The sequence below is a fragment of the Hemitrygon akajei genome, chromosome 13, assembly GCF_048418815.1.
Source record: "Hemitrygon akajei chromosome 13, sHemAka1.3, whole genome shotgun sequence".
NCBI lineage: Eukaryota > Metazoa > Chordata > Chondrichthyes > Myliobatiformes > Dasyatidae > Hemitrygon > Hemitrygon akajei.
This window is the reverse complement of record NC_133136.1, coordinates 32,077,851-32,092,519: the sequence shown is the minus strand read 5'-3', so window position 1 is coordinate 32,092,519 and position 14,669 is coordinate 32,077,851. Positions and strand designations below refer to the sequence as shown.

Below are 14,669 nucleotides of genomic sequence, written 5' to 3'. Positions count from 1 at the left end.
TTCCGCTAGTCCCATTGATCTGCACCCTGTCCATAACCCTCCAGACCTCTCCCATCCACATATCTATCCAATTTATTCTTAAAGCTTGAGTGATCCTGCATTTACCACGTCAAGTGGCAGCTCGTTCCACACTCCCACCACTCTTGAGTGAAGAAGTTCCCCCTAATATTCCCCTAAACCTTTCCCCTTTCACCCTAAAACCATGTCCTCTCGTATTTATCTCTCCTAATCTAAGTGGAAAGAGCCTACTTGCATTTACTCTGTCTATACCCCTCATAATTTTGTAAACCTCTATCAAATCCCCCCCCCCCCCCATTCTTCTGTGCTCCAAGGAATAAAGTCCTAACCTGTTCAATCTTTCCCTGTAACTCAGCTCCTGAAGACCCGGCAACATCCTAGTAAATCTTCTCTGCACTTTTTCAATCTTACTGATAAATTTCTTATAGTTAGGTGACCAAAACTGCACACCATACTCCAAATTTGGCCTCACCATAACATCCCAACTCCTATACTCAATACAAGGAAATCTGCAGACGCTGGAAATTCGAGCAACACACACAAAATGCTGGTGGAACGCAACAGGCCAGGCAGCATCTATAGGGAGAAGCACTGTCAATGTTTCGGGCCGAGATACTGCCTGGCCTGCTGCGTTCCACCAGCATTTTGTGTGTGTTCCTATTCTCAATACTTTGATTTATGGATGCCAGAAGCTTTCTTTACAACCCTGTCTACCTGTGATGCCACTTTTAGGGAATTCTGTATCTGAACTCCCAGATCCCTTTGTTCCTTCACACTCCTCAGTGCCCTACCATTTACTGTGTATGTCCTACCTTGATTTGTCCTTCCAAAATGCAGCGCGTCACACTTGTCAGAACTTGTACCCTCAGTTCTAATCAAAAAGCTCCAAAGCCTGGGCCTCTGTACCTTCCTCTGCAACTGGATCCTTGACATCCTCACCAGGAGACCACAGTCGGTGCAGATTGGAAATAATATTTCCTCCTTGCTGACAATAAACAGTGGCACACCACAAGGATATGTACGTAGCCCAGTGCTCTGCTCCACTCTACACCCACAACTATTGGCAGAATTTCAAATGGAGATAAGGGAACAGGAATGAGATAGATCAGCTGGTTGAGTGGTGTCACAACAAAAACATTGCACTCAACATCAGTAAGACCAAGAAATTGATTTTAGACTTAAGGGGAGGTCAAGGGACACAACCAAGGATCTGGGTATCAAAATCTCTTCAGCGATGTTGACACCTGAGAACTTGAAACTGCTCACTCTTTCCACTTCTGATACCTCAATGAGGACTGGTGTCATGGTTGAAGTTGCAGCAGGATGTTGAACATGTACTCAGGTTACCTTAGTGGGCTGAAACAAGCTCTACTTACAAACTTGTTGCCTTCATGACAGCCCAGCGATATCCATTCAAGCGAATATACACGTAAAACCCATGGCAGGTATGCAATCATAGTATACAGCAGAGAACCAGGCCCTTTGACCTGACATATCCATGCAAACCATCAAGGATTCATTTAATCCTTTTTTTTTAATTAACCTTGTGCATCTCCCTGAGTTTCCTTTGTTGTAACTTGTAAGATCGGAAAGCAGATACCCCACCATAAATGCTTATCTTTGGAAATGCTCACAATAAAGTTACTATATTGTGTTTTAATTGTGAATATTATCTATTAATTAAATGCTACTATGCAATTTTCTTTTTCAGATGCTATGTCAGAGGGAAATCATAAAAAGTACCATTGGTTCAACTTCATGAGGAATTACTCAGACCATTGCAAATTAAATATTTTTTTCTGTCCTCGGATTTCAAAATTTTTGTGGTGTAAGATTCCACAGTCCATGAGGCACATGCATCTGGAGACTTCTCAGAAAGAGCAGTCCAACAACTTGTCTCGGCAGGCTACCAGCCATGCAGATGGGAGCTTCCAAGATTCACCAATGAGCGACTATCGCTTGGACTCTAGCGATGTCATCCCCGAAAGAGGAATTTTGGCAGGGTATAGTGAGAACGAGGTTAGAATTCAAAAAGTGTATCAGCTTTCAATATTTTCTCACCTTTCTAACTCTTCAAATAGCTTGGAACAGAAAAATTGCAAACGGAGTATTAAAAGAAGTGTAACTGAACTTCATCCAGATCTTGAACTCAATCAGAAAAGAATTCACCTGCATTGCAAAAATTCCGCCGCGTTGACTGAAAATTTAAATGCATCTCATTGTGGAGTTGATAATGATAGTCTTTCTGAAAAAAACATAGAAAAGGCAGGTGACTGTACAGATCAACAAGATGTTAGCTTCCATGATGAAGAACCAATTGTGCATGGTTCTGCACAACACTTTTGTCACAGTGGTTTGCATGTTATTGAACATAAAGACTTCCAAGACAGTATTTTGATCGAAGATGGTGAGACAGGCACACCTAGAAATAAACTGGTGCCAACAACACCAACCTCCGAGAAAGAGGTTCAGCCTATTACCAGCACTGGACTGCTATCATCTGAGAAAACACCTTCCTCTGTAGGACACTCAAGTGCAATCTCTGTCAGATGTACAGCAAAACGAAAGCTGCTATCACCAACAAACGCATTAGGGAAAGATTTGTGCTCAGGGGATGAAACCCCCTCTGTTGCAAAGAAATGTAGGATTCAGTTAACAAATTCCATCCCAGTTTCTTGCAGAAGTACTGATGCCAAAGCAGCGCCTTTCTGGAATCACTTACTTCCATCCTCAAGAGATGCAAACAAGGTTTGTACTAACTAATATTTAATTATTTGATGAGCTTTTGTATTTTAATGAAACTTGTATTTAAGTGCTTGAGTTAATAGTCTGCAAATGCTTATAGCATAATCTGTAAATAAAGCCATTTTCTTGCCCTATTCATTCTCCGGTTTGGGCAAAAATGTAATTACCAAGTGAAGAAATGCAACTTTAGTACATAATTTTCTTTGGTTCTCTTTTCTTGATCTGGGTATTGGTTGCCTGCATTTATCAAAGCACTATCTACTTGATATATGGGCTACATCAGTAAATTATATTACCAAAACCAAGCAGCATAAAATTCTAAAACTGAATCCACATAGATTTTCCTTGACAGAAATGTTCAGTTGTTATGGCAGCAGTCACTTGAATTGCAGGAAAACTGGAATGAACATTAATTGATGAATGATATCTAATGAGAAAAACAAGTTGAACAAATATCACTGCAGAAGTACAAATTTCTCATTTTAAAAAATCTTCCTATTCTATCAAAATTTTCCCCACAATAAATACAATTTATGCACCAAACATTACATCTGTCAAGTCTTTCTGAGTTTGTTCTCTTTGGAGTATACATTCTTGCAAGCTTTAACTTCTCTGCAGAGTTGGAAACATTACATCCTGTTTCTCCTCAAGTTTCTCATCTAGATTGTAAATAGTTGCAAACCAAACTCTGATTGCATCAGAGGGGATCTGCTTGATAAAAATGATCATAATGAGATTGATAATTAATCCTGTCTCATTAAACAAATTGAGATTTAAAGTTATTCCTTGATAGATTGCTTAGAAAACCTGCCCTGGATGCATTCAATAAGCTCCCCAACTGCATTTAACTAGATTTTATCAGCTTGTAGGAAGACTGAATCACCACCCCTCCCCCCCCCCCCCAATCCATATCCCACTCCAAAACATGATTGTTATTTCTTTTGATTACATTAGCTAATTTGTTGAAAGTCTGCAGTCAGATAAAGATCTTGATCACACTTTTCTTTTACATGACTTTTTTTAAAAAGATGATACAGTTCAACTCAATGTTCCCTTCCATAACATACTGCTTATTGACCACTTCACTTCACAGAAACAGAAAATGGCATGGCCATGAAGCAAAGTGCATAACTTTCCATGCCTTTATCCCAAATGCCACACTTTTTATTTTTCATTCAAACTCCTAATTACTTTCTAATTGTTAAATATTTTGGGGTGCCATGTTTAATTGGAGTCTGTTGCAACAAAATATCCACCTTCATTTTAGAATTAGAATTTTATTTCATACCACCATCTCACAACATGAGAGTTAAAAATCTTTGTTACCTCTCCGTCGATGTGTACAAGCAATAAGGAAGGAAAATATGCTAGGATGTTACCCAAACACTCAGATTGTATACATATTGTTTTGTATACATGTACAGTTAGTGTTGTTGCATGAATGAAATCACTGGGGAGAGAGAGTTACTGGTAGATGCAAAGCAATTTCTTTATTCGGCAAAACAAGGTACAGCAGGCATCATACCGAGGCGCTTTCAGTGAAAGGTCTGTTGGCCCAACTCGGGGCTCGATATTTATTTGCTAAACACAAAGGACAATTCCCTATTTACAAAGTACAGACAATGCTTTCTTTTGAAGGTATATACAAACTTCACACCTTCTGATTCCATCCATCCCACAGGCGCCAGCAGCGTCTAGGCTGGGATCCACAGCTTTTAGGAAAAGCATTGTTTCAAATTAAATCCACAATACATTATCAAATAACAAAAGATTGGTAGCCAAAGCCATTTGCTACATGTAAATGACCTAAACCCAAAAATCATTCTAATAATCAGCTATGCAATCAGATCTTATGTATTGATAAATCTGATGGCCTGGTGAAAGAAGCTGTCCCAGAGCCTATAGGTCCTGGTTAATGGTGGTGTACTATTTGCCAGATGGAAGCAGCTGAAACAGTTTGTGGTTGGGGTGGCTGGAGTCCCTGATGATCCTCAGGGCCCTTTTTAAATAAATTTTAATACATTCAATTTTAAATAAATGGGGAAAATATGGAAGGTAATGAATAGTAATTCATTCAGAGGGTTGTTAAAAGTTGGAATACTTGATCTGAAATGTGATAGAACTAGATTCTGAAGAAAAATGTGAAAGGCAATATGATACAACAGGGTTATTACAAAATTTGGAGCATAGATTAAATTGGACAACTGTTCTAAGGACCCAGTACTAACCAAAGATCGCCACCTGTACTCAGTTCCATCATTGTTTTCCTCTAATGCCCCAGTAAAGTGCATTATTGATTGCTAAGTGGTCTTGCCATCTCCAGCATATGTTAATCCCCTTCACAAGCTCGCTCCTTATCCTTGGGTGCATGTTAAAACCTCTATGTTGTCCTTCAGTAGAAATGCTCTTGGGCATGAAAAGGGTTTTGGAATGAATGATGAAGATCAGTTCTTTTAAGTTATATTTGCCTAAACTCATCAAATAATGTTAGTTTTGTCATTTGTGCTTAAACAGTCTTTAATTGACAGGTACAAAAGTGGAACACTGGTTACAAGTTGCTGAACTGGAAGCCAGAGTTCTTGATCTTTGATTTAGGGGCGTGAATTGGAATTCTTATTTGACAGATTGTGAATTAAAATTCGACTAATTAAATAGATGTTTTTATGCGATTTAAAAGAGCTAATCTCTTTCACAACAACTTTTAAGTTTGTCATTGAAATCCGTTTGGTCTAGTGATGAGTGATGAAAACTTTGGCTAAAATGGTTTCAGCAAGACTTCACATTTTAGATTATTTTAAAGAATACCGAAAGCAAATCAAGTATTATTTTCTGTAAGACATAGGAAAAGAATTAAGCCATTTGGCCCATCAAGTCAACTCTACCATTTAAATATGGCTGATCCATTTTCCCTCTCAACCCCAACTTCCTGCCTTCTCCCTGTATCCCTTCATGCCCTGACTACTCTAAAAATCTATCAATCTCTGCTTTAAATATACATTATGACTTGACTTCAACAGCTGCCTGTTGAAGTCCCTTGAGTCAGCCAATTGAAGATAATTAAACAAAATTCGTTACTTTGGCCTTAGTCAAAAGCTGACCATCCTCGAGTATCTTAGTACTATGGTTTAACCTCTTTATCCCTAGAAATTGCCTGGATGCGTCATTGCTGACAGGAAGCTACTTTTTGGTGTTTGATAGATGCTTATAATTTGTTTTTATATGTGTCATTAATATAATTATCCCAATTACTAGTTTTATTTCTTGTGAAGCTTATTATGTATCGTACTTTATAAAAACTCTGTTATTCCTGAGAGACAGGATTTCTGAAGTCTTAAACCTGAGTGGAGAAAATAATAAATATATGTATCAGTAAAAGACTAACTCCAAATCAATGGCTATTAATGTGCAACTCAATGTCTCTGTGAATTTAAACATTTCTAGACTCTGTACTCTTTTGCACAGCTCATGTACTTCTATTGTTAATCATCCTTTTCTTTCCATGAAAGGTGACTCAGTTTTCCTTCTGTAACATTTGGAGCAAAACTGCAATAGGTGCCTGTTAATGCCTGTATGTGCTTTTTCATTAGAATTCTTCTGACTGCATCAGTGCTGCCAGAAGGTTAAAGAATGGATTGCGTCTGAAATCGTAAGTAGTTGATATGAAATTAAGTATTCTGAATTTCACCTTGTGCTTTGTTAGAAGAATGAAAATTGCACTAGAAGTCAGTCTTCCTGTTTTCATGCCCATGCCCAGTTCCACTGAAAGGAATACCATTAGGAATATTTAGTTATTGTACTTTTAAAATTTTCCCCAGAAATGTAGTAAGTGATCTTTGTCACGTTGGCATCGGGTGATATATTTAATTCCAATTAATGAATGAATCAGCTTTAATTTAGTTCCCTGTTACTTGTCTGATCATTTTGGTGATCATGTTTTTGATTTGCTATTTAGAAGACCGGATCCTGAAGTACCTCATTCATTTCTAAGACTTAAAAATCGTATATCATTCATCAACCATTTTCAGGACTTCTCACCGTACATGATTTTAAAAGTCAGTTTTATCATATTTCTTGTTCTTTGTTCAGCTATTTGACCAGATGGTAAAAGAATTTTGTATATCTTCTGTTTCATCATTTAAAAAAAAATACAGCTGTCCTTTTCCCTTTTCCTTAACTTCTGGTTCACAACAATGATAAAAGTCCTATCTGAAATTAATATTGATTACCTCTGATTGCTGTCCATATAAGGGAGTTTGAAACTTCTGAAACAGTTTCCTAAGTTCCCATGTTAAAACCTTTGTTCCTAATTTTAGGGATATTTTCATTTGGTCTTGGATTCCCCAGAAAAAGCAAATAATAGTTTCTCTATCCTTTCAATTCCTGTCTTTGTATCCGGCTTCACAACTGCCATCTTATTTCTAAGGTGCCTAACGAAACTCCCATTGAGACAAAGCCAGAAAACAATCAGCTGGGTACTTTATTTGAATGACAAAGAGGAACATACAAAGTAGGTGATGAAAGCATTTGCTTGTATTAATTAGTGCAAATCAGTTTTGCTTAAAAGCAGAAATATTACTAGTAGGTCACATTGCTAAATTCATCAGTAGCTTTAGAATTCTCCAACTCCAGAAGATGGCCACAGGTTCCCCTTTTGCTTTTGCATTTCAGAGCTTTCCAATGTACACTATTGATTTTTATCATGTTAGCAGTCAGTGAAGTCTGCTGGACGTTTTCAAACAATCCAGAGCGATTAGAATGAGAAGCTTCAAAAGTAAAGAGATGAAGATAAATGATCATTATTCCATTAATTCTATTTTGTTTTTATTTAAATTGGGATGTGTTGTGACATTAGATATACAAATGTTTTAAATAATACTATTCTGTAACTGAAATTAATTTTTTTTTAAAAGTATAAAGACATGATACTTATTTGTTCTACAGGAGACACCTAAGGAGTGCACTTGCAGGAGAATCCAATAAGTTTTCATCAAGAAACAACACAAGTTTTTCTGTTAGTCGTTCTTTGCTTGGAAATTTTGAGGTATGATTGCAGAACATGACTTGCATCAAAAAATGAGTTTAATTCTGCACTGTTTCCTGTGTTTCTATTAACATAACAAGAAATGTGTTTTATCCATGTACTGAATGGATCAATAATGGTTTATTATTAAGATGCAGTGACTGCATATCTTGTATACTATTTGAATAGATCAAATTGTTCTACAGTGCATTGAGGCAGTATAAGGTAGAACTATAATACAGAATAAAGAGTAAAATAACTACTGGAAAGGTGCAGTGCAGATAAACAATAAGGTGTTAGATCATAACGCAGTAGGCTGAGGTCAAGAGTCCATTTTATTGTACAAGGGAGCCATTTAATTGTCTTATGACAGTGAGGCAGAGGCTGTCCTTGAGCCCGATGATGCGTGCTTTCAGGCTTTACCTCTACCCAGTGAAAGAGGGGAGAAGAAAGAATGTCCAGGCTGGGTGAGATCTTTGATTATGCTGGATGCTTTGTTGAAGACATCAAGAAATATAAACAGAATCCACGGAGATGAGGTTGGTTTCCATTATGTGTTGAGCTGTGTCCACAATTTTCTGCCGCTTCTTGTAGTTGCAGATAGAGCAGTGGCCATTCCAAGTTGTTATGCACATGAATCTCATATGAAAATCGAGGTAGTATGTGGTAATATATCTGATAATGAATTTACGGTGAACTTAATGCATCCAGATAGGATGCTTTCTGTGGTACACCAAAAATTGCTAAGGGTCAGTGGGACATGCCATTTTTTTTTTAAACCTCCTGAGGAAGTAGAGGTGTTCTTGGTTGTGGGTTTACATGGTTGGACCATGAAAGACTGTTGCTGATATTCAATCCTAGGAACCTGAAGCTCTCCACCACAACAGCGTTGATGTAGACACCTCCCTTTCTGGTTCCAGTGACCAGCTCTGCTGACGTTAGGGTTGCTGTCAAGACACCATGTTGTTAAGCACTCAATCTGCTTGCTCCACTCCGACTCATTGTTATTTGAGATACAGACAAATTTGTAGATGGAGTTAGAGTAGAATCTGGCCATGATGATATAGGGAATGGAGCAGGGGGCAGAGACCGCAACTTCGTGGAGCATCAGTGTTTAAAATCATTGTGGCAGAGGTGTTGCTGCCTATTCTTGTTCTGATTGGCTGCTACTTCACTCAGAATAATATATAAACTGAGTCTGAGTTAAATATGTGAAGGTTGCCAAGTCGCAGAGTGCAAGCTGTGAAGAAATGTCCTAGTCTGTGAAACGGCTCGACCACAATGCAAATAGTGCAACCTCACCTGGCCGACACTTGGCTTATACACATCTACCTGACAGCTGTGCTGTGAAATAACAAGAGTTTGGTTCCAATCTTGCAGTCTCATGCGTCTCGATTTTAATCTAATGAGAATAGGTTGAGTGAACTTGGCCTTTTCTCCTTGAAGCGAAGGAGGATGAGAGGTGACTTGATAGAGGTGTGTAAGATGATGAGAGGCATTGATCGTGTGGTTAGTCAGAGGTTTTTTCCCAGGGCTGAAATGGTTGCCACAAGAGGACACGGGTTTAAGGTGCTGGGGAGTAGGTACAGAGGAGATGTTCGGGGTAAGTTTTTTACTCAGAATGGTGAGTGTGTGGAATGGGCTGCTGGCAACGGTGGTGGAGGAGGATACCATATAACCATATAACAATTACAGCACGGAAACAGGCCATCTCGGCCCTTCTAGTCCGTGCCAAAACGATGGTGTCTTTTAAGAGACTTTTGGATAGGTACATGGAGCTTAGAAAAATAGAGGGCTATAGTTAAGCCTAGTAATTTCTAAGGTAGGGACATGTTCGGCACAACTTTGTGGGCCGAAGGGCCTGTATTGTGCTGTAGGTTTTCTATGTTTCTGTCTTTGACAATGTTCCAATTAATTCGGCTCTGTGGGAAGAAAAACAAAATTTCCATCCCCATAAGAGACAATAAATTAGAAAAGATTTCTAAACCTGTCTACCCAGACTACGTATGAAGTAAAACTGCTTCACCTTTCTAACAACACACACAAAATGCTGCGTTCCATCAGCATTTTGTGTATGTTGCTTGAATTTCCAGCGTCTGCAGATTTCCTCGTGTTCACCTTCCTAAGTACCAAATTAAGATCATAATGATCTCTTTGTCAAGGGATTCTGGTTCCTATACTCTGAGAAGAAAACATTAGAAATGAAAAGGTAAAACAAATTATGAAAATAGTTTGCAGATAGATAATATCTGTGTGTGGGCGGAGGGTGGGGGATTAGGGGAATGAAGCTAACTTTACCTAATGAAGTGTTTTCATAGTTTTTAGCACTGACACAACCATATATATGGCACAGAAACAGGTACTTCTGTTCACATTGTCCGCACTGATTGTGATGGTACTTGTGCTAATCCAATTTGTCCGCACTAGGCCTATGTCCCTCTGCACCTCTCCTATCCAAGTACCTGTCCAAACCCTTAAACATTGTAACTGTATATGCTTCTATTTCCGCTGGCAGGTCATTCTATCTATTCAATACCTTTGCCCCCGAGATCTCTCAAATTTCTCCCCATTAACTTTAAATATATGCTCTCTAGTTCTACTCTCCCTTGTCCTGAGAATACTATCTATCCTTTCTATGCTCTTCATAAATCTCTATAAGGGTACTCCTCCCAGATTTCAGTGAGAATAAATCCAACCTATCCAATCTCTCCTTATAACTACAGCTCTCTATTCCATGCAACATTTTGGTGAAATTTTTCCAGTGACGGGGGAATCAGAACTGTACCCAGCTCTCTAAAGTGTGGTCTATCCAGTGTTCTGTATAGCTACAATGTGACATCCCAGCAGTTGTATTCTACTCGGCCTATGAAAGCAAAACACTCCTTTATCACACAAAGGTCTTTCTATACATCAGTACTTCTAATGGTTCTGCCATCTAGACATCCTACAAAATTTGACCTCAAAATTTGCAGGCTTTATACATGTTTGGATTAAATTCCATTTGCCACCACTCCAACTTGAGCTGATCAATGCCCCACTGTATCCTTGAGCAACAATCCTTGTTATCTGCAACTTCACTAATTTTTGTCATCTGCAGCCTTATTAATCATGCCACCTACATTCTCATCTGAGTCACTTTACTTACTTTACATTCTGTATACAATTTACATCCTCTCCCTTAAAACCTCCTTACCACTGAGATAAGGTCACAAAACAGAAAGACTGGTTTTCCTTTTTTTTAATCTGTCAACCTTGATGTGAAATACTTTGAATAAGACACCACTGACTATTTCAAAATGTTCACTATCCTGTGGGGAAAACCAGTGTAAGCTTGATGAGCAGCATCTATATTACTGTGCAAAAATGTGCCTAGGGTGCCTAAGATTATTGCACAGTATTGTTTGCCTTTCCAGTTACTAAATAACACCTGAGCTCATACAAAGCTTAAGTACTCTATTTCTGTTTCCCAACCACCTTCCTATTTTTAATATTTTTATTTTTTTCCCACAAACAAAATAAATGCAGCACATCCACAAAAACCATGACCTTATCAAAATCAAATTAAATATTGAGCAGCAAAAGGGAGAAAAGTATAAAGGCAAAAGTAAACATACACAGCAGAGGTGCACCGCACCAAAAAAACCTCAGTTCTCCCCCCGTAAGGAAGTTCAATACAGGGCCCCATATCCTTTCAAAGATGTCCCCTCTGTCCTCATTACATAGTCTCAGTCTCTCCAAATGTAAAGTATTTGCCAGGTCTCTCAGCCACAGATCGTACGTAGGGCACAGAGTCCATTTTCCACATTTGCAGGATTAACTTCTTAGCAATCACCATTCCAAACAATACAGCCATTTTTTCATACTCATTGACTGAAGATAGGGAGCTTGTTGCTCCAAGGATGGCTATGAGCGGGTCCGCTTCCCATAAGCCTCAGAGAAACAGTGAAAAATACTTTTCCAGTATGCATAAAGCTTACAACATGACCAGAATGAATGTGACAAGTTACTGTTCTCAGATTTACATCTATTATAAACTGGTGAAACATCAGGGTAGAAGCTGTGCAACTTTTCTTTGGAATAATGGAGTCTATGTATTGTTTTAAACTGTACAAGTCTGTGTCTGACGTTGACTGAACAATCATGTATACTCACCTTCCTATTTTAACCAATATACAGTACTGTGCAAAAGTCTTAGGCACCCTAGCTGCGTATATGTGCCTAAGATTTTTGCACAGTACTGTCATCAGGGCATCTTACCAAATGGGTAAGATGCCATATACTATTTTTTTTTTAAAGTGTTCTGGCTCTTTGGGGCTCAACATTGAATTCAACAATTTCAGTAAAACACACTTTATAGCATGTGTCAGAGTTGGCCAATTCTGATGAAACTTTGTAACTGTTAACTCTAAATTTTCTCTGCAGATGTTGCCATACCTGCTGAGAATCTTTTATAGTATTATTTTATTATTTCAGATTTATACCAACTGCAGTGTTGTATATCAGTTTTCCAATGTTGTCATAGAAAAAAGACACAAGGAGAACAAACTTGTTCCTTGCCTGTGTTATTAGTTTGTTAGCAGTCTTGTGAGTAGTCACAGAATCATCCTCCAAGTTTATACTTTTCAGACTTTTGAAGCTAGAGGATACTCATGAAGCACCAGTAATGTTATACTGCTTACTTTTTAACTTGTATCGTAAATGCATCCTATTATTAAGTAACTAGTGGTAATATTATTTTGTGTTGTATATGTGAGTCATACGTGTAGCCCCCGGTAAGCCTCAGGCTCGCTCAGCTCGCTTCCGTCTGGGGGGAGCAGCCTTTGGCCCCGCCAGACTGGGTAATCAGCTTGTGTGGATGCTGTGTAATGTACCCGCTGATGGGTGAGTCCAGAACTAGAGGCCACAGTTTAAGAATAAGGGGTAGGCCATTTAGAACAGAGATGCAGAAAAACTTTTTCACCCAGAGAGTGGTGGATATGTGGAATGTTCTGCCCCAGAAGGCAGTGGAGGCCAAGTCTCTGGATGCATTCAAGAGAGAGTTAGATAGAGCTCTTATAGATAGCGGGGTCAAGGGATATGGGGAGAGGGCAGGAACGGGGTACTGATTGTGTATGATCAGCCACGATCACAGTGAATGGCGGTGCTGGCTAGAAGGGCTGAATGGCCTACTCCTGCACCTATTGTTTATTATCTTGGCATCTGCATTCTCCCATACAGTGCCATTATGTTCCATGTCAAATTGCCTTTTCCTTTGATGTCCCCGCCACGCCAAATAACACAGTACAACATATGCGATTAAATGAGTTCACTTTATAGACTTACTGGAACTATGTACTTAATAGAGATACAATATAAAAGGAAAAGTAAAAGGCGCCAAATTTATCGAAGTCCAACTACTTCGTGCACAACTGTTGGAGCTCAATTAATGAAGTCGTCTTGCCACCATTCAATCCCCTCAGACCTCCTCGACTCGTAGCTCAGGACCACCCGAAGTGATCAACCAAGCACTCCCAACACGTCTGTCTTCATCTTCTCTCCTCACCGAAAACCCTGGCCTCGGACCCCCGCTCGGGGTCTGTTCCATCGCCCAGCTTACAGCATCGCGTCCTCTCTCTCTCACCCCCTCGCACCAACTCCCCAAAAGCCCGCCAACAATAGCTTACAGACCCAGAAGAGAGAATAACATCTATCCCAATTGGTTAACAAATGAATACAATTCTCGTTATCAGTAATTTTAACCCTAACAAGCTGCGAGAGAAAGCACTCCCTCTCCAGTTATCGTAACAAAGAAGCATTCTTACTTTTAACAAAACAAAGCCGCCATTTTGATTAACATACGCAGTAACATAAAGAAGAAACCCCTTACATATGTACTGTGTTATGCACCTTGTTCTGAAAGAACGCTGTTTCATTTGGCAGTATACATGGGTGCAGATGTACGACAATAAATTGGAACTTGAACATGGACTTAAATTAATCTCCAGTTTGCAGTTCTTGATTTTGATTACACTGGACTCTCAATTTCATTCTGCTATTACTGTGCTGCCTAATGTTTTGTTTTGGTACCAAGACTTCAGAAACATCCTGGAATATTTAAGGAATAAAACTCAAGCCTGCAAGTTAAGTTGGTGTTGCCTTTTTGTATCATTTCAGGAATCCTTGTTAAATGGCAGGTTTGCACCATCAGGAAGAATTGAAGGTTTTACAGCTGAACTTGGGGCAAGTGGATCATATTGCCCACAGCATGTAACATTACCTGTGGATGTGTCTTACTATAATATTTCCGAACATAGCGCCCCATCACCATTCCTGGTAAGCAAATGGCATGTGAACATCGTTTATCAAGATTACTGTTAGACTATAAGATGAGAACAAAAGGTTAGCTTTATTTGTCGTATGTACATTGAAACACTGAAAACAGTGAAAAGTGTTGTTTGCGTTAACAACCAACACAGTCCAAGGGTATGCTGTGGCCAGTCCGCTTCCGATGCCAACACAGCATGCCCACAACATACTAGCCCTAACCCATGTGTCTTTGGAATGAGGGAGGAAGCTGAACACCCATAGGAATCGACACGGTCACAGCGAGAATGTACAAACTCCTTGCAGACAGCAATGAGAACTGAGCTCATTTCACTGGTGCTGTAATAGTACTACACTAACCATTACACACCAGTGCCACCAAAGGAGCAGAATTAGGCCATTGGCCCATTGAGACTGTTCCACCATTCCATCATGACTGATTTATTATCCCTCTTAACCCCTTTTTCCTGCTTTATCCCTGTAACCTTTGACACCTTTACTAATCAAGAACCTATCAACTTCTGCTGTCAATATACCCAATGACTTGGCCTCCACAGGAGTCTGCGGCAATGAATTCCACAGA

The 14,669-nt window shown here is 39.2% G+C and overlaps 1 protein-coding gene across 14 annotated transcripts in view; it reads left to right on the top strand.

Annotated features, from left to right (window-relative positions):
• atosb (atos homolog b) overlaps nucleotides 1-14,669 on the top strand; it is a 119,806-nt gene that overhangs the window by 92,970 nt on the left and 12,167 nt on the right. For all 14 annotated transcript variants that reach the window (XM_073064356.1, XM_073064351.1, XM_073064354.1 and 11 more), the window contains 4 exons: nucleotides 1,730-2,766; nucleotides 6,351-6,409; nucleotides 7,705-7,804; nucleotides 13,937-14,095. In XM_073064356.1, coding sequence (XP_072920457.1) covers nucleotides 1,730-2,766; nucleotides 6,351-6,409; nucleotides 7,705-7,804; nucleotides 13,937-14,095 — 1,355 coding nt within the window. The remainder of the gene's footprint in view (nucleotides 1-1,729; nucleotides 2,767-6,350; nucleotides 6,410-7,704; nucleotides 7,805-13,936; nucleotides 14,096-14,669) is intronic.